Source organism: Calliphora vicina, chromosome 3 (genome assembly GCF_958450345.1).
Source record: "Calliphora vicina chromosome 3, idCalVici1.1, whole genome shotgun sequence".
In the NCBI taxonomy this organism is placed as follows: Eukaryota; Metazoa; Arthropoda; class Insecta; order Diptera; family Calliphoridae; genus Calliphora; species Calliphora vicina.
The window spans coordinates 80,525,319-80,545,483 of NC_088782.1; the positions used below are offsets into that span (position 1 = coordinate 80,525,319).

Consider the following 20,165-nt stretch of genomic DNA (forward strand, 5'->3'; position numbering starts at 1 on the left):
AAAGCCGTTTAGTAGTTTAAAAATTGTAACAACTCTTTATTTATTTAAAATGTACAACAACCACAGAATTAAATAGTCACTCAATGTTTTTTATACACGTTTATAAATTCGCAGAAATACAGGCACACTTTATAATGTACACGAATTCACTTGAAAAACACAGCACTCAGTTGATGTTTGTTCGAAAAGCGTCTCTGATAAACTCACTAACGACTGCAACCTCTGCCACTATTTATAACACTGCCATCTGCACTCTAGTTTTCTCTTTAACTGTCTAGAGGTTTCTAATACATACGCCATCTGTGGTGTACTTTCTACAATGTTCTTTAACTGAATATTCGAATTCGAATATACGGTCGCAGCAAACAGCGTTGCCAACTTTCGATCAATGGTCAACCTAAAGCTTTTATTCAATGTTAATAATGCCCACAGATATGTTACAGTTTTCTATTACAGCATTGCTATTTGAAAGCATTCTGCTACTTTTAAATCAGCTGTTAAAATCGTTACATTTGAATTCAAGTACAATTTCGTAACACTGCCCGCCGCTTAAGCCTGTTCGTCCCGAATAGGCATAGATTCACTTCTCCCATAGGCAACTAGTCCTTTCAGATGTTCAACCTTAATTCCCGATATCGGTCTTCCACATTTCCGTATTCTATAAACATGTCGTCCAATTTCTTAACTGCCCTATGTGGTCCTTTGCAGTGATTCCTTAATTTGGATGACAAACCCTTATTACGTTGTGAGCTATGTCTGGTTTTCATTTGGTCATTTGTCATTTTAATTCGTCTCCGAACGAGTTCACGCATTTCTTTTTCTGCTGAAGCACCTTCATTCATCTTGGAACCCGGCCTGATGATCTTTTCTCAGTGGGACAGACCAAGCACTCCAACAGGAACCATTCTATCGTTGCACTGTTCAACGAGGGCCTCCATTGTTACATGGCCACTTCGCACATACCAAATCCTCTGACTGCGGTGGCAACCTAACTTTCTTACTTGAGACTTGCTCTCATATACGACATTTCGCCAATTCATAACTTTTTGTCCCATATCCAAAGTAATGCTGTGACTAATCATGAAGTCTGCACCAATGTTTACTTCGTCCAAAATATCGGCAACAGCAAAGACATGATTTACGCTAATACCACATTAACTTTACCATGGACAGCGGCAGGCTCTCCAGTAGCGGTGCGTAGACTTACATTGCAAATTGGTTCCATCGATTTCTTTATGATAGACTGCGACGCTCCCGTGTCCATAGTAAGGATGTGCTTCCGACCGTTGATGTACCCACTAGCAGTAAGATTCTTATTTTCCTGCTGCATTACTGATATGGAGATGGTAGGGCCATCAGGTTTGGGTGTCAGATCCTGTCCCTCAGTGCTAGCTCGCTTTAAAAGTGGCTCCTGTAATGCTTGATGATTCGCCAGCTGGTTATTTCTTGATGCTGAAACATATCTGATTCGCTTTCTCGGTGCTCTGCAGTTTCGCTGAATGTGACCCATTTTTCCGCAGTTATAACATTTAACTTTGTCTTTAGATTGTCTCTTACTTAAAGCCTTTAAAACTGCCTCTTTTAATTCCTTTAATTCGTTGACAATACTTCTATCATTTTCACCGATAACCTCGATATTCCGTACCTTGCATATTTGCGGCTTAGACATTAATTTTGCTGTTTCTTGTGCCAACGGGAATGAAACGGTTTCCGCAAATCTTGATTTCCGTGTGGCATAAACCGCATATTTTACATTAGGGTCACGAAACCCATTCACAAATGCCTCAATCTTGAAATGATCCAATAACGGATGGTTTTCGTCTGGATATGTAAGCTGCATCAAACGTTCGATTTCTGCCGCAAAGTCTTGTAGCGTCTCATTAGGTTTTTGTACTCTACCACTCAATTCCATTCGGTATATTTCTTTCATGTGTTCTCCACCATACTTACGTTGTAGAGCATCCATTATGTCATCATAGCTATTTCTGTTACTGGTACGCTTTCAAGAACTATTGCTGCGTTCCCTTTCAAGGCAAAAATCAATTCTATAGCTCTTTCTTCATTACTCCATACATTTCTCTTGGCAACTTATCAAACTGGAACTTGAAAACAGTTTGATGTTTCTGAAATAATTCGCACCGGTCCGTCTTGGCATTGAAGATTATTAATTTTCATTTCCAGATCGAGAATTTATTATCAACATCTTGGGATTGTTTTTCTAGGCCGCTCTCTAATTTGGACACCTTTTTGTCAAATTTGGATACTTGCATTTCAAGGTTATCTACTCTGCTGTTTATAACCACACAAAGTTCTTGAAGTTTCTCGTCTGTAGCTTTAGAAATTTCTTGAAATTTCGCTTCCAGCTTCTCATTGTGGACCTGAACTTCAGCTAACAGCTTCTCGTTGGCTGTTTCCATTTTTTCCATCATAGCCGCGAACCATGCTGCTTGTTGTTGAACGTGTAGAAACTTCCATTTCTTCCTTATACTCGAATTCGTAAGCACCGATGTCAATATAACGCCGCATGATTTCGTCTATCAGCCTCTTCTGCAATTCTGTTTTGTTACCTGCTGTTGGTAGTTCCAACTTACTCAATTCTTTCTTGAGTTGTTCAACTTTTAGTTCCTCAAAGTTCATGCTTATTAATTTGCAATCCCACTTCTGACACCAATTGATACGTTTTAAACTTTTCAAAACGTTTGTTTATTTCCTTTAAATAAACCGGATACTTTTGATTGCAAAAAGCAGTTTAGTAGTTTGAAAATTGTAACCACTCTTTATTTATTTAAAATGTACAACAAATAGTCACTCAATGTTTTTTATACACGTATATAAATTCGCAGAAATACAGACACACTTTATAATGTACACGAATTCACTTGAAAAACACGGCACTCAGTTGATGTTTATTCGAAAAGCGTCTCTGATAAACTCACTAACGACTGCAAACTCTGCCTCTATTTATAACACTGCCATCTGCACTCTAGTTTTCTCTTTAACTGTCTAGAGGTTTCTAATACATACGCCATCTGTGGTGTACTTTCTACAATGTTCTTTAACTGAATATTCGAATTCGAATATACGGTCGCAGCAAACAGCGTTGCCAACTTTCGATCAATGGTCAACCTAAAGCTTTTATTCAATGTTAATAATGCCCACAGATATGTTACAGTTTTCTATTACAGCATTGCTATTTGAAAGCATTCTGCTACTTTTAAATCAGCTGTTAAAATCGTTACATTTGAATTCAAGTACAATTTCGTAACACTGCCCGCCGCTTAAGCCTGTTCGTCCCGAATAGGCATAGATTCACTTCTCCCATAGGCAACTAGTCGTTTCAGATGTTCAACCTTAATTCCCGATATCGGTCTTCCACATTTCCGTATTCTATAAACGTGTCGTCCAATTTCTTAACTGCCCTATGTGGTCCTTTGCAGTGATTCCTTAATTTGGATGACAAACCCTTATTACGTTGTGAGCTATGTCTGGTTTTCATTTGGTCATTTGTCATTTTAATTCGTCTCCGAACGAGTTCACGCATTTCTTTTTCTGCTGAAGCACCTTCATTCATCTTGGAACCCGGCCTGATGATCTTTTCCCAGTGGGACAGACCAAGCACTCCAACAGGAACCATTCTATCGTTGCACTGTTCAACGAGGGCCTCCATTGTTACATGGCCACTTCGCACATACCAAATCCTCTGACTGCGGTGGCAACCTAACTTTCTTACTTGAGACTTGCTCTCATATACGACATTTCGCCAATTCATAACTTTTTGTCCCATATCCAAAGTAATGCTGTGACTAATCATGAAGTCTGCACCAATGTTTACTTCGTCCAAAATATCGGCAACAGCAAAGACATGATTTACGCTAATACCACATTAACTTTACCATGGACAGCGGCAGGCTCTCCAGTAGCGGTGCGTAGACTTACATTGCAAATTGGTTCCATCGATTTCTTTATGATAGACTGCGACGCTCCCGTGTCCATAGTAAGGATGTGCTTCAGACCGTTGATGTACCCACTAGCAGTAAGATTCTTATTTTCCTGCTGCATTACTGATATGGAGATGGTAGGGCCATCAGGTTTGGGTGTCAGATCCTGTCCCTCAGTGCTAGCTCGCTTTAAAAGTGGCTCCTGTAATGCTTGATGATTCGCCAGCTGGTTATTTCTTGATGCTGAAACATATCTGATTCGCTTTCTCGGTGCTCTGCAGTTTCGCTGAATGTGACCCATTTTTCCGCAGTTATAACATTTAACTTTGTCTTTAGATTGTCTCTTACTTAAAGCCTTTAAAACTGCCTCTTTTAATTCCTTTAATTCGTTGACAATACTTCTATCATTTTCACCGATAACCTCGATATTCCGCACCTTGCATATTTGCGGCTTAGACATTAATTTTGCTGTTTCTTGTGCCAACGGGAATGAAACGGTTTCCGCAAATCTTGATTTCCGTGTGGCATAAACCGCATATTTTACATTAGGGTCACGAAACCCATTCACAAATGCCTCAATCTTGAAATGATCCAATAACGGATGGTTTTCGTCTGGATATGTAAGCTGCATCAAACGTTCGATTTCTGCCGCAAAGTCTTGTAGCGTCTCATTAGGTTTTTGTACTCTACCACTCAATTCCATTCGGTATATTTCTTTCATGTGTTCTCCACCATACTTACGTTGTAGAGCATCCATTATGTCATCATAGCTATTTCTGTTACTGGTACGCTTTCAAGAACTATTGCTGCGTTCCCTTTCAAGGCAAAAATCAATTCTATAGCTCTTTCTTCATTACTCCATACATTTCTCTTGGCAACTTATCAAACTGGAACTTGAAAACAGTTTGATGTTTATGAAATAATTCGCACCGGTCCGTCTTGGCATTGAAGATTATTAATTTTCATTTCCAGATCGAGAAATTTATTATCAACATCTTGGGATTGTTTTTCTAGGCCGCTCTCTAATTTGGACACCTTTTTGTCAAATTTGGATACTTGCATTTCAAGGTTATCTACTCTGCTGTTTATAACCACACAAAGTTCTTGAAGTTTCTCGTCTGTAGCTTTAGAAGTTTCTTGAAATTTCGCTTCCAGCTTCTCATTGTGGACCTGAACTTCAGCTAACAGCTTCTCGTTGGCTTTTTCCATTTTTTCCATCATAGCCGCGAACCATGCTGCTTGTTGTTGAACGTGTAGAAACTTCCATTTCTTCCTTATACTCGAATTCGTAAGCACCGATGTCAATATAACGCCGCATGATTTCGTCTATCAGCCTCTTCTGCAATTCTGTTTTGTTACCTGCTGTTGGTAGTTCCAACTTACTCAATTCTTTCTTGAGTTGTTCAACTTTTAGTTCCTCAAAGTTCATGCTTATTAATTTGCAATCCCACTTCTGACACCAATTGATACGTTTTAAACTTTTCAAAACGTTTGTTTATTTCCTTTAAATCGGATACTTTTGATTGCAAAAAGCAGTTTAGTAGTTTGAAAATTGTAACCACTCTTTATTTATTTAAAATGTACAACAAATAGTCACTCAATGTTTTTTATACACGTTTATAAATTCGCAGAAATACAGACACACTTTATAATGTACACGAATTCACTTGAAAAACACGGCACTCAGTTGATGTTTATTCGAAAAGCGTCTCTGATAAACTCACTAACGACTGCAACCTCTGCCTCTATTTATAACACTGCCATCTGTACTCTAGATTTCTCTTTAACAGTCTAGAGGTTTTTAATACATACGCCATCTGTGATGTACTTTCTACAATGTTCTTTAACTGAATATTCGAATTCGAATAAATTTTTCAGCAATATGAAGTAAAATAGATTGCAAAGAAACTTTGGCAAGAGTCTCATTTGCTTTTAAAATTTCAATAATTTATATTCGTGAGTGATTTTCGGAAGTTGGTTATATGGGAGCAATGACCAATTATGGACCGATCGTCATAAAATTAGGTCGTGTGATTATTTTCTTTATGAGAGTTGAATTTTATGTGTATACCAAAATTTTTAAGAGATTTGTGCACGTTAAAGTTATTTTCGGAAGCGGGTATTATATGGGAGCTATGACTAATTAAGGACCGATCATCATAAAATTAGCTGACATGAATTCCGTATATATAAAATTTATTTGGAGCAAAATTTGTGTAGATACCTATATAAATTAAACATTTATGACCGATAAAGTCCAATTACGGGAGGAAATTTGTATGGGGGCTAGGTGGTATAATGGCTTTGTCCTTGGGCCGAAAAAATGTATGTACCATATTAAGGTGGGTGTTAGACTAATATTCTTGGACATTACAAACATCTGCACAAACGCATTATACGCTCCTCACTATGGTGGTGTAGGATATAACAAATTTATTGTTTTCGTTATATGCTTCTCCACTTCATCTGAAAATATGTTTACTTCAATTTTTTCCACTACATGTTTGAAAACCGCATAAAATTTTTTTTTTTTGAATTTTCGTTAAGCCAAATTTCAAACAACAACCTAAAAAATATAGTATTATTCGAAAACGGCTAAAAATGGTTATTGAATGTAAATGGAAATTGGTTTATAACATTTCAATATATTCATTTCTGATTTCATTTAATCTGCCAGAGTCTTGATTTGACCGCGATCGCAAACAGACGTATAGTGTGACAATTTTTCTTTAAACAACAAACCCTCCAAAAAAAATTAAAAACAACAAACATAAAGACATTTGATTAACAATAACAAATAGTTTATTTAAAAACAAAATTGTATATTTAAAAAAAAAACAATTGCAGTGCAAGAATGCACATAAAAAAATTCTACATTCTTTCACATAAAAACAACATTGCTAAGCGATGGTAAACTTAAGTGAAGACAGCAGTGACGATGCTGTAGACATGATAGAACCAAATCAAAAAAACAATAATAACGTTGAGCCAGTCTGGCAAAGTGTAACAACAAAACGAAAACGAGTTGAATCAACGCAGCTTAAAATGCCAAAAAGACAAAATTTGTATGATGTACCATCTACATCATCCAACAACAACAGATACTCAGCCCTTGATACTGAAGACGATACAGTAGATGATAATCAGCAAGCAACACCAAAACCTCCAGCAATTTACATACCAAATGTAGAAAACATAAACCTTATGATAAAAAAATTAAGTGATGTTATTTCTGTTACTGATTTTAGTTATAAGTCTTTAAGGGAAGGTCAGGTTAGATTAATGATTAAGTCTGTTGATTCTTATAGGAAGGTCATTAAATATTTAGATAACTCTAATATAAATTTTCATACTTACCAAATTAAGCAAGAAAGATCTTACAGAGTAATTATAAAAGGTCTGCATCCAACTACGCCTACGGAAGACATCAAAGCTGAACTTTTAAGCCTAGGTCATTCAGTAAGATGTGTAGCAAATGTCAGAAGCCGTGTTACAAAAGAGCCCCTTTCAATGTTTTTTGTGGACTTAGATCCAAATCCCAACAACAAAACTATATATGAAATAAATTACATAAATCATGCAGTCGTTAAAATTGAACCACCTATGAGAAATAATGATTTAGTACAGTGTCATCGATGTCAACAATTTGGACATACAAAAGCATATTGTAAGAAACCTTATAGATGTGTTAAGTGCGGTATGGATCATGCCACCGTTGAGTGTAAAAAAAATATTGACACTCCACACCGTTGTGTTCATTGTATGTTAAACCACACAGCCAACTACAAAGGATGTAGAGTCTACCAACATCTTGTTGCCAGTAGACGAAGACAGTACTCAAACGGACAAAGAACAACTAATTTTAACATGAGTTCAACGGAGTATCCGCAATTGAACAATTCTAATTTTAATCAACCTAATCAGAATAGGTTTAATGTGTCATTTTCAGATGCTGTCAAATCTTCAAATGCAAATGAAAACAGTCGAATGGATCGACTTGAAAAAATGATGGAAAACCTAATGAATATGATGTCAATGTAAATGGCTAAATTATGCAAATAAATTTAAGAATTGCAACATGGAATGCGAATGGTCTATCCAATCATACACATGAAATTGAAATTTTCATGAAAAATAACTATATTGATATATTTTTAGTAAGTGAAACTCATTTCACAAGAAGAACCTTTTTTAGAATAAAGGATTATGACATTGTAGCTGCTAATCATCCTGACGAAAGAGCACACGGTGGTGCAGCTATACTAATAAGAAATAATATTAAGTATGAAATTCTACATCCAATTGAGAACAACTTTCTTCAAGCTGCCGGTGTTAAACTAACTTGTGATAATAACAGTATTCAAATATTTTCTATTTACTTTCCACCAAGGCATAGTGTTAAATGCCAACAATATGAACGATTTTTTAAAGAACTTGGCCCTAAATTTATTGTTGGTGGTGACTTTAACGCAAAGCATCCTTGGTGGGGATCCCGATTGGCGAACCCAAAAGGAAGAGAGCTATATAAATGCATTTCAAAGAACAATTATTCATCTTTGTCTACAGGTAGCCCTACATACTGGCCTAGTGATCCTACCAAAATTCCTGATCTTCTGGATTTCTATATTTATAAAGGAATACCAAGATCATTTCTGGATATATCAGATAGTGCTGACTTAAGCTCGGATCATAGCCCTGTAATCTTAGCATTTAGTACAATACTTCAAACTGTGGCCAAAAAAATAAAAATAATTACATCTAAAACAGATATGCAACAGTTTGGAGACTGGATCGAACAAAATTTGAACTTAAATATACCGATTAAAGATGGTTGCAGTCTGGAAGACGCCGTTGAATCATTTACCAACATAATTCATGAAGCAGCGTTTATATCAACTCCACAACAACATCAAACTAATGGTTATAATGTTCGATTATCGGCGGAAATTAGGGAACTTATTGCAAACAAAAGAAGATTAAGAAGAATATATCAAAACACTAGAAGTCCATTAGATAAAACAAATTTAAACAGATCATCGCAACTTTTGAAAAAACGTTTAAGAGATTATAAAAATGACTCTTTAAAAAGTTATTTGATGAATCTAGATGTGGGTAAAGATAACGAACACAATCTGTGGAACGCGACAAGATATCTTAAAAGGCCATCTAAAAGAAATGTACCAATTAAAAATATTAGTGACAAATGGTGTAGATCCGATATCAGTAAAGCTAATGCTTTTAAAGAGCATTTAGAACTCACATTCAACCCATTTCTTTTAAATGATCAGCCAACAAGAGACGATATAAACAATTTTTTAGATATACCTTGTCAAATGGATCGTCCCATAAAACATATATCTCCAGCTGAGGTAAAAAATGCTGTTGACAAATTAAACAACACTAAGTGCCCTGGTTACGACAATATTGACTCAAAAGTATTAAAATCTCTGCCAAGAAAAGGCATAATTTTTCTCACTACTATATTTAATTCAATATTGAGATTAAATCATTTTCCATCACAGTGGAAGTTTGCTAAAATTGTAATGGTATTAAAACATAACAAACCTGAAAATGCTGTATCGTCTTACAGGCCAATTAGCTTATTGAGCAGTTTTTCAAAGATTTTTGAACGACTTTTTCTCAAGAGATTACTGCCAATACTGGAGAAACAAAAAATTATTCCTAATTATCAGTTTGGATTCAGACACAAACATGGCACACCAGAACAATGTCACCGTATTGTCAAAGAAATTTCCAATGCACTACAGAGAAAATTGTATTGTTCAGCAGTATTTTTGGATATTGAAAAAGCATTTGACAAAGTTTGGCACACTGGACTTTTGTATAAATTAAAAAAGCTTATTCCGGCACCGTTTTACTTACTATTAAAATCATATCTTCATGAAAGACACTTCTTTGTAAACATCAATGAAGAATATTCTAATTTTGGTCACATCAACTCAGGAATTCCACAAGGCAGTGTTTTGGGTCCAGTGCTGTATACCATTTTCACATCAGATATGCCAATAATGGATAATGTAATTACTGCTACTTATGCTGATGATACTGCTATACTAGCATCCAACCAGTCACCAATTATAGCATCTGAATTTGTTCAACATCAGCTAAATATTATTCAAGATTGGTTACAGAAGTGGAACATTAAAGTAAATACAGCAAAATCGGTGCATGTGACGTTTACATTAAGAAAACATGATTGCTCTTCAGTATATTTAAATGGAGCAATTATACCAAAAAGCAGTAACGTTAAATATCTGGGTCTTAATATTGACCGTAGACTTACATGGAAGGAACACATAAGAAAAAAACGTGAACAATTAAACATCAAAACGAGGAAAATGTATTGGCTCTTAGGTCCAAGATCTGAATTAAGTTTGGAAAACAAAGTTTTGCTATATAAAGCAATCCTAAAACCGATTTGGACATACGGAGTTCAGCTGTGGGGGACTACCAGCAACTCAAACATAGAAATACTACAAAGGTATCAATCTAAAACTCTAAGATTAATCACTAATGCGCCTTGGTTTGTAAATAACAATAACATACACAACGATCTCAAAATTGCAAGAGTCAAAGAGGAAATTAATAATTTCAGTGAAAGATATCTAAATAGACTCAGCAATCATCCAAACGTGTTAGCAATTAACTTATTAGATGATAGCGAAGAAATACAAAGATTAAAGAGGTTTCACGTTCTTGACCTACCCTTTAGGAAATAAAAAAAAAAAAAAATGTTAGTAAATTTGCTTAAATTAATGTAAATAATTGTTTTTTTTATTTATTGAGTTTATTGGAACTTAATATATAAGTTATTTTTATTTTATTTATGTAATTTGCTTATTATTTTAATTGTTGTAAAATAGATTGCAAATAAAAATGAATTAAAAAAAAAAAAAAAAAAAAAAAAAAAATAATCTGCCAAACTTTACCGACATTTTAAAAGCTTCCACGAAGTTACATTTTGAAAACAATCGCAGCACTTTTAAGGTTCTGTTAAAAAATTGGATTTATTTCAAGCAAGTTAAACAATTTTATCACATTTTTTAACAAAAAACATTACTTACTTACTTAGTTTATTGTTCTCCATTTTCACTTTATAACTCGCGAAATTATTTAAACATACAATTGAAAATTTGAAAGCAATACAGGCTTTTCAACAAAATTTGTTAAGTAATTACGATGCAATGTCTTTGACTGCGTGTTGTCAAATGGAATTTAATATTTACCAAAAACAAAAAGCAGACTTAGTTAATTTGGAGTATTGGTTACAAAATGGCATTAAAAATAGTGCAATATTTGCATTTGAAAAATTGGACTTTAGCACAGTTTTGGTAGCCGTTTAACCTATAGTGCAATGAAGAGATTAAGTTGACAAATAAAAAAACAATTAACAAATTTATATTTCTTTAAAGCATTGGTACCAAACTCTCACAACAATAGATTTGCTTCATATTCTAGTGTTACGATGTGTGTACACTGAACTAAATTTCTTATGAAAATATCCTTCACTGGCAACACTTGTAAAATAACTCATGTTCGTTTTTTTATTTCGGTTTCACATATATAAGAGATACGAAAATCTTTCGAACTGAAAAAGTACTGTTCGGCAATATTTCTTGATGTTGCCCATCATAAATGGCATAAAGGCCTAATACACAAGATTAAATGCCAGCTGCCTTCTAGTACTCACAAAATACTACAGTCTTTGTGACAAGCGACGATTATGTGACAAGCGACTATGCGATCAATGCTGGTGTACCTCAGGGAAGTGTTCTAGGACCAACCCTGTACTTGTTATAATCTCAGACTTGCCAGAGTCCGAAGAATTAACCATTTCCACCTTTGCAGATGACACTGCAATTCTTAGTTCTCATGTGAACTTAATGTAGCATCTAGAAACCTTGATAATTATCTCAGGCACGTGTAGACGTGGTTAAAAAATTGGGGAATACAAGTGAACGAAATTAAAAGCAAGCACGTAACGTTTTCACTTAGGAGAGGAAATTGTCCACCAGTGACACTAAACAGTGCACATAGGTCTGGCGACCCACGTTTTTTGGCCAAAACTAAAATATTCACTTATATACATAAATTCATACAAATGATACAATTAATAACAAAAAACATAAATTTTTTTAAGTTTTTAATAATTTAATTTTTTTTTTGTTTTTTACTTCCACCTGCCAAATTCTGAGTAAATCACAATTTTTGAAGTAAAAGTATCCTGAAACAAAAATTGATTTCTTAAAAATAAGCAAAAACTAGCAGAAAGTTATGGATGATTCCTAAGCACAAAATATCACTGTAATTTTGTGCGTTTTTGGTTCGTTGAAATCGGTTGAAATTATGTATGTTATATACATTATATAATTATGAGTAAATCACAATTTTTGAAGTAAAAGTATCCTGAAACAAAAATTGATTTCTTCAAAATAAGCAAAAACTAGCAGAAAGTTATTGATGATTCGTAAGCACAAAATATCACTGTAATTTTGTGCGTTTTTGGTTGGTTGAAATCTGTTGAAATTATATAAGTTATATACTATTTTTTTTTATAAAAAGTTAAAATCACTGATTTTTAGGTTATGAAAGTTTTTTATGTAATTTCTTATTACCATAATTTTTATTGAATATTTCACTATTAAAAATTTAACTACTTTCCATCGTCATTAATATCCATAACTAACTGACTTAAAAAGTTTATTTATTTTCGTGTAATATGTGACTCAAAGAAAACAAAAAATTACACCACGTGTTTCAGTTTACCACTGCACTTAAAACATTGAACTTTCTCCCTTCATAGAATAACGGTTAATTGAAGTTTGTAAAAACAAAATATTTTTTTTGTTTATCTGAAGTGTTTGCTACTACATCCTAGCAACAAATATAGGAAAAAGAGTTTTGAGTTTTGGCCAAAAAATGTGGTTCGCCAGACTTATGTGCAGTGTGAACATCCCACAGTCTGACCACGTTACATACCTTGGCATTCATTTAGATAGACGTCTTACTTGGCGTCGGCACATAGAAGCCAAGCGGCTCCACATGAAACTAAAAACTTCTAATTTGCACTGGCTAATCCACCACCAATCGAAATTAAGCCTTAACTGCAAAGTCATCCTGTATAAGACAGTCTTAAAACCAATTTGGACATACGGAATCTAATTATGGGGAACAGCAAGCAATACCAGTATAGATCTTATACAGAGGGCACAATCCAAAATTCTTAGAACCATGACGGGAGCTCCATGGTACATAAGAAACGAGAACATCCACATAGACTTAGATGTACCCTTGGTCAAGGATGAATTCAGAAAAACTCGTGAAGCTTATTTATCAAAATTGCATCATCATCCGAACCCGCTCGCAAGGCTACTTACAGTAACTCAAGACAGCTCAAGGCTGCGTAGAGCTGATTTGCCACTCATCTAATTTTCCAAATATGATTCTCCATTGAGAGAACAATAATTGTTTAGTTTTAATATTTAATTACATATTGTAAGGCCTAGAAATTAAAGGCAGGAATAATATTATAATAAACGTATAAATAAAAAAAAATAAATTTATGAAAAATTTATTTATCGGTAGTACATCTGAAAGGTTTGTTTGTTTATTGTGGCCGGTGCCACATCATCATCAATTTGAGATATGTTCAGGTGATTCTACGTGATTAATGAAATCATTAAAATTTAATAATGTCAATTTGAAGAGATTAAAAAATCATTTAGATGTATGTATAAGCATCTCGATTTTGATGTGATTAGAGCTTAATCAAGTTTGAGATGATTAACTCTGCAAATGTGAACATTAGAGTGTCCCTTAGAATTAAATTGAAATGTTGAAACGGTACCCACTTGAAGGAGCTTTTAACAATGTCAGGCCTGACGCCATCCTATCTTCGATGGAAGAACTTGGGATTGATCTATGTGTACGCCGGTTAGTCGGAGAGATACTCGGCTATAGAGTCATATGCGCTACCCTTGGTGGCATAAATGTTTCAAAAGTGGCCAACCGTGGAACTGAGTACACTGAGTGAGTGGAGTACATCGAGTGGACTTAGTGTGAATCCCCAAAAAACGGAAATGGTTCTCTTTACTAGGAGGTATAAGATCAATGACTTTAGACAACCTAGGCTGAATGGAATCAGTCTTGAGATCAGGGATAATGCAAAGTGCCTTGGCATCATTCTAGATAAAAGATTATCCTGGAATTTGATGAAACTTAAGAAAAATATAAAATGATGTCTAGTATTTACAATAACAGCACAAAAAAGGAAATTAACCCTTAAGAGCACTTGGGGTCAAGATGACTGTATTTTTCGTGATTTTAAAATTTCAGGGTCATTTGGATCCCAAGTGCTCTTAAGGGTTAATTTCCATTTTTGTACTGTTATTGTAAATACTAGACTTCATTTTATATTTTTCTTAAGTTTCATCAAAATCGGCTATCTTTCCAGTAGAAATTCCAAATATTGAAAAATTTGACCTTTGACCTTCACGATTTAAGGGTTAACGTTTTCCGATTTTAGGAAAACTTTCATACTATATTTAAAATTACCTGGACTATAACATTCTGAACAGATTTCACTTAAAATTAATAACAGTAAGGAAATTGGGCTCATTAGCCAAAATATGGCCAACAAATTAGTTTTTCTCGAAAATCGCAAAATTAATATCCCAGGCACGAAAAAACTATAGGAGGTATTGACATACTTTTTTCACATTTTTATTTCCTATTATGTTGCAAATAAATACCCATGTGATGATCAAAAAATTCAGAAATTTGTTTAACAAAATTTTTAAAAATTTGAAGTTGGAGTTTTGAAACTGCCGTTAAAAAATATATTTTTTTGTTATACCTGTGAATAGGTTAACTTTATTCTATGAAGATAAAAACTCATATACAAGTAAATATGGATATATTTTAAGTAAGAATAAACTTTTGTTTTAATATTTCTCAAAAAATGTTAATTTTGTTCCTACATTTCTTGTTCTAGTGGCCTGAGACACGTTAATGGCCTGGCGATTTTTTAATAACTTTAAAATTTTTTAACCAATTTTTGTCATTTATATCTTACTAGATCGACAATTACGTACACATTTCGATTCTTTTATAATTTAATATAAAAAAGTAATTATTTAATGGCAAAAATTAAAAAAAAAAAACTGAAAAAATGCATTTTTTTCCCGCAAATGCACCTCAAAACTAAATCGAAAGTCGGCACGGGTTGCCCTTCATAGAACAAGCTAAAAAAATTTTGTGTAGTATTTTAGGTCATTACGAAAGTGGGTACCGTTTCAACATTTCAAAAAATTCTATTCTAAGGGACACTCCACTATTAAACTCGAATACTACGCACATGTTAAATTTTATCCCGATCGGACCAGCCGAAAAATTTTGATTCTGTCCCATTATGCGATTCAAAACGGTAAAAAGGAAACGGCGACGATAATTTGGATTCTTTCGGTAACGGCGACTTAGCGATAACGATATTTTGGCTTAATTCGGTAACAGTAGCTAATCTTGACGATAAGTCAAAATATTTTTTAAAATAAATATTTCTGTTTTTTATTTTGGCAGGTCACATAAGTTAAGATGGAAGCAGCTAGGACATAATTTAATTTTGCCTTTAAATTTCAATCCCACTCAAAGGCCAAGGCGCCAGGACTGGGAAGGAGAATTTTATGAAACGGGAATGTTTTATTTTTCAACTAAGCAATTAGTAAGCAAAAATAGTTTACAAAACAATAGGTAAGGTGACACAAAAACAGTTTTTACAATTTACTAAATATATTTTTTATGTACACACAAACCTTTTTAGATGTGCGATTATAGAAGTCGATGCTCAAGATGCAATTGAGATTGATAATTTGAATGATTTTAAAATGGCGCAATGTATGCTTGAAATGGACTTACTAAATTAACTACATAATATTGTTAAATTTGAGTTCTTTGTAATTCAGCTGTGATGACATAGACACATACATATATATATATATTTGCATTAAAATTTACGTTATTACTACATACATATGTACATATGTATATAAGTTATCGTTTGTTTAAAAAATTTCTGTAAAATGAAACAAAAAGATATTTTTCTCACACAAGTGCTTCTGTATCTTTACTGTAAATATAGGTATTTTTACTTTCGTATGTATAAATATGGAGCCCAAAGCAGCCGAAAATATAATTATACAAGTAAGAGTACCTACTACATATATTCGACAGTGCCGAATCTTAAATATAAATTTGATGAGAATTGCAGTGTTTAAAAAACTAGACTACAAGTAGCAGTAGCAACGAAAAAACACAAGTAGTCTAGTTAAAAAATTAATAAAAACTCGGAGTCAATAATTACTACTACTACTGCTACCTTCACATTTTGGTAGCAGTAGTTGTAGTAGTACTAATCAGTATCAGAGTAATTTATTTTCTATTGCTACCTTAAAAAAGAAAAAGTTTATTATGTGTTGTTGTTGTGAATGTATATTTGTGTAAGTTGGTCGTGTTGTAAACAAAAGTTCGGCTTTTTTGTTATACACACAGAAAACACGATCTTTCTGTTAGCAACACGAACATCTGAGACGAATAAAATCGAATAATTCTTTCAAACTCTCTCAAAACAAAAACAACACACAGTGTTTAATTTTGTCAATTTTGGTGTTATGACTGAAGATTTTCTTTTTTGACTACTTTTATTGCTACCTTAACTGCTGCATCAACTGCTACTTTACTGCTACCTTAAAAATTAAAACTCGATATAGAGCAGTAGCAATGATTTGTATTTTTATGCTACTACTCCATTTACAATTCATGTTTTATTGCTACTGCTCTGTTAAGAGTTTTATATTTTGAAGGTAGCAGTTGTTTTAAAAAAACAAGAAAACGAAAAAAGACAAATGCTACCGCTACATACACTTTTTTGAAGCAGTAGTTGTAGCAACAGTTAAAAATTTGTTAGTTATCGTAGCTTTTTAAACACTGGAGAATTGTAAAAGTTACATTGGCATAAACACCTTAATATCCACATTCAATGTTTGTTATTAGAAGTTCGCTCCTATTATGAGGATTAAGACAATGTTATTGTAATACTAGTAAATAAATACTTATATGAACTAATATAACAATTGTTAGAAAGTCTAGTTTACGCAGAAGATACTTAACTACTGATTCTTACCATTTTCAACAGAGTTTGACATTTATTCCTATTATAACGTATGACATTTAACAATTTATACACCTAATAATTGGTTAACATTACCCGATTGAATCAACATTATTATGATTCGATTGTCATATAATATTTTAACGTGATAATTTTTTAATTGAATTTCATTTCTACAAGAGTTGTATGGGTATTATAGTTATTATCGAAAGTGGAACTTATTATGTACCGATATTCACAAAATTCAGTAGTATGATTTTTGGATTCAAATCACTGATCTGTGTATTATTTTGGTTTAATATAGGGGAGCTGACCTATTATGGGCCTATAGCCATAATATTGTAACGTAATTTTAAGTATTTGAGGGCTATTTCAGTGGAATTTAATTTAAAATCTATTAACAAGAGTGGATCTTATATGAGAACTATAGCGAATTATGGATAGATATTTAAAAAATCTTGTAGTATGATTCTTGGATACAAATTACTTATCAGTGTACAATTTTGGTTCAGTACACATTTTTTTTTGGATATTTGTGTAGGTTAATGTGTTTTCCGGAAGTTGTGCTTATATGGAGGCTATGACCAATTATGGGCCAATCACCATAAAATATTCCAGTAGTATGATTGATTACTATATACAAATTACTGATCTGATATGTTTTAGATATTTATGCAGGTTAATGTGTTTTTCGGAAGTGGTCCTTATATGGGAGCTATGAACAATTAAAGGCCAATCTACATAAAATTCGGTATATGTATATGAGTATTATTTGTGTCGAATTTTAGCATTATAAAGATATTTATAATAGATTTATGAGTACTTAATTGATTTTCGGAAGTGGACCTTATATGGGAGCTATGGTCAAATATGGACCAATATTCACAAAATCCTGTAGTATGATTTTTAAATATGAATTACGGATCTGTGTAAAATATGATATTGAAATTTTGTATATATATTTTTATTTGGGTGCCCCAATTAGACCAGTCGATAGTATGCTGAACTATTAATCTGAGGGTTGCGGGTTCGATTCCCGCCAGAGAATCTGGGTGTAACTGCAGACAAGCAAAACGCTTCGCAGTTTGTGTTTGCTTAAAAAAAATATATATACACTCAGGTCTCGTTTTATGCGATAGATGCGTTCCAAAAAAATCGCATAAATTGAATTCGCATAAAACGATACTCTAGCTTCATACAAAAACTAATTATTCGTTCCAAAATTCTGAAAAACCGCATAAATTCAGATTTTAATTAAAAAATCAGAATAAAATCGCATAAAAAAAATCAACAAAAATATATTTATTTAATTTACTTAAACAATAAAAACAAAATACGTTAAAAAAATAAACAAAAATATTTATAATTACAGAAATAAGCTAAAACATTTTTTAAGGAAATTCTGTAAATATGTATGATTAATCTGAATCACTGACTAATTGTCTGCATCGTTTTGGAATTGGTTCAACGTCACTTTCATCACTAGATGATATAATCATATTGTCATCATATGGTAAAATATCATTTTCATTTAAAAAAAACATCCAAAATTTAAAAATCTGTTAAAATTCGAAAAAAAATCTTAAATTTAAAAATCGCATAAATTTGAATCCGCATAAAACGAGACCTGAGTGTATGTATATTTATGCAGGTTAATGTGTTTTTCGGAAGTGATCCTTATATGAGAGTTATAAACAAATATGAACACTAGAGTGTCCCAAATTTGGAATTTTGGAACGCATACCATCTATTTTTTTTTATATATCGCACTCATTCAACAATACTGTATTAACTTTCATAAAATTCACTTTCAATATCAATATCTATCTACTGTAAAAATTTCAACGTATTCCGATTACTCTTTCATCTCGAAAACCACATATGAGACCATTTTCGTGATAATTAGTGACTACCTTGTATCAACAAAAAGGTATTATTTTGAGTTAATACACAAATTTAAATAGAAATACATCGTATATTTTCATAAAAAAATGTATTATTTTGAATTGAGCCTTTATTCAAGTTAAAAATAATCAAATTTTTTTATTTAAATTTGGTTGTATTTTGAGTTGATACTGTTTTGTTGATAAAATAATACAAAAAAATATCGAGAAGTTTCAGAAAAATGGTATTAACTCAAAAAATGTATGTATTTTGCACTAATTGCAAAAATTTTAAAGAAAAACAATGTAAATATATTATCAAACGGAATTTGATTATAGTGCATTTACACCGAAGCGAAATCTAGTGGATTTCAATTGAAATCTTTGTCAAAATCTATATAGTTTACACCGCTGTTTTCTGACATTTAGCAAGATTTCATTTAATATTAAAAACAGCTGACTAAAAAAACCTGCAGATTTTTTTTTTATTATAATTTTTAGTATTATAATTTGTATTTTCCTATGTATCACATAACTTTTATTCATATTTGCATCCATTGAACATATTTTTCAAACGCTAAAATTTTTCCGCACTTTTTATATTATTTTTTTATTTGCATCTGTCAAATTTTACTTGTGCAGTGCTGTATTTTTTAGTACATTATTAAGAAATTCACGGTTGCATCACTTGGTACTGAGTAGATTTCCCCAAAATCTAGTCACGAAGTAGATTTCATTTTGTATGGGAAATCTCGTCAAAATAACTAGATTTTGCTCGAAATCTCATATGTATTAGATTTCGCTTAGGTGTAAATGCACTATTAATATGATGTTTTCGGATTTTCAAATTGTCTTAAAATGTAATCACAAACAGTTTTTGCCCTCTACTGAACATTTTAAAATTTTGAGTTAATACAGTATTGTTGAACGAGTGCGATATATAAAACTATAGTTAAATATGAAATTTTGTCTTTCTATCATGATTGCAAACCGTGCCGACTTGCGATTTAGTTTTGAGGTGCATTTACAAGGGGAAAAAATGCAATTTTTTCATTTTTTGTAAAAATGTTGCCACTAACTAACTACTTTTGCAATTTAATTTAAAAGAATCGAAATGTTTACGTAATTGTCGTTCTAATAAGATATAAAACACAAAAA

The 20,165-nt window shown here is 32.8% G+C and overlaps 1 protein-coding gene across 1 annotated transcript in view; it reads left to right on the forward strand.

Moving 5' to 3' along the window:
- The window catches only part of Csas (CMP-sialic acid synthase), a 121,509-nt gene extending 105,443 nt beyond the window's left edge, over positions 1-16,066 (forward strand). The window contains exons 4-5 of the mRNA XM_065505917.1: positions 15,537-15,707; positions 15,778-16,066. Of these exons, the coding sequence (XP_065361989.1) occupies positions 15,537-15,707; positions 15,778-15,880 (274 nt within the window). The 3' untranslated portion in view covers positions 15,881-16,066. The remainder of the gene's footprint in view (positions 1-15,536; positions 15,708-15,777) is intronic.
- Positions 16,067-20,165: the final 4,099 nt, after the last annotated feature.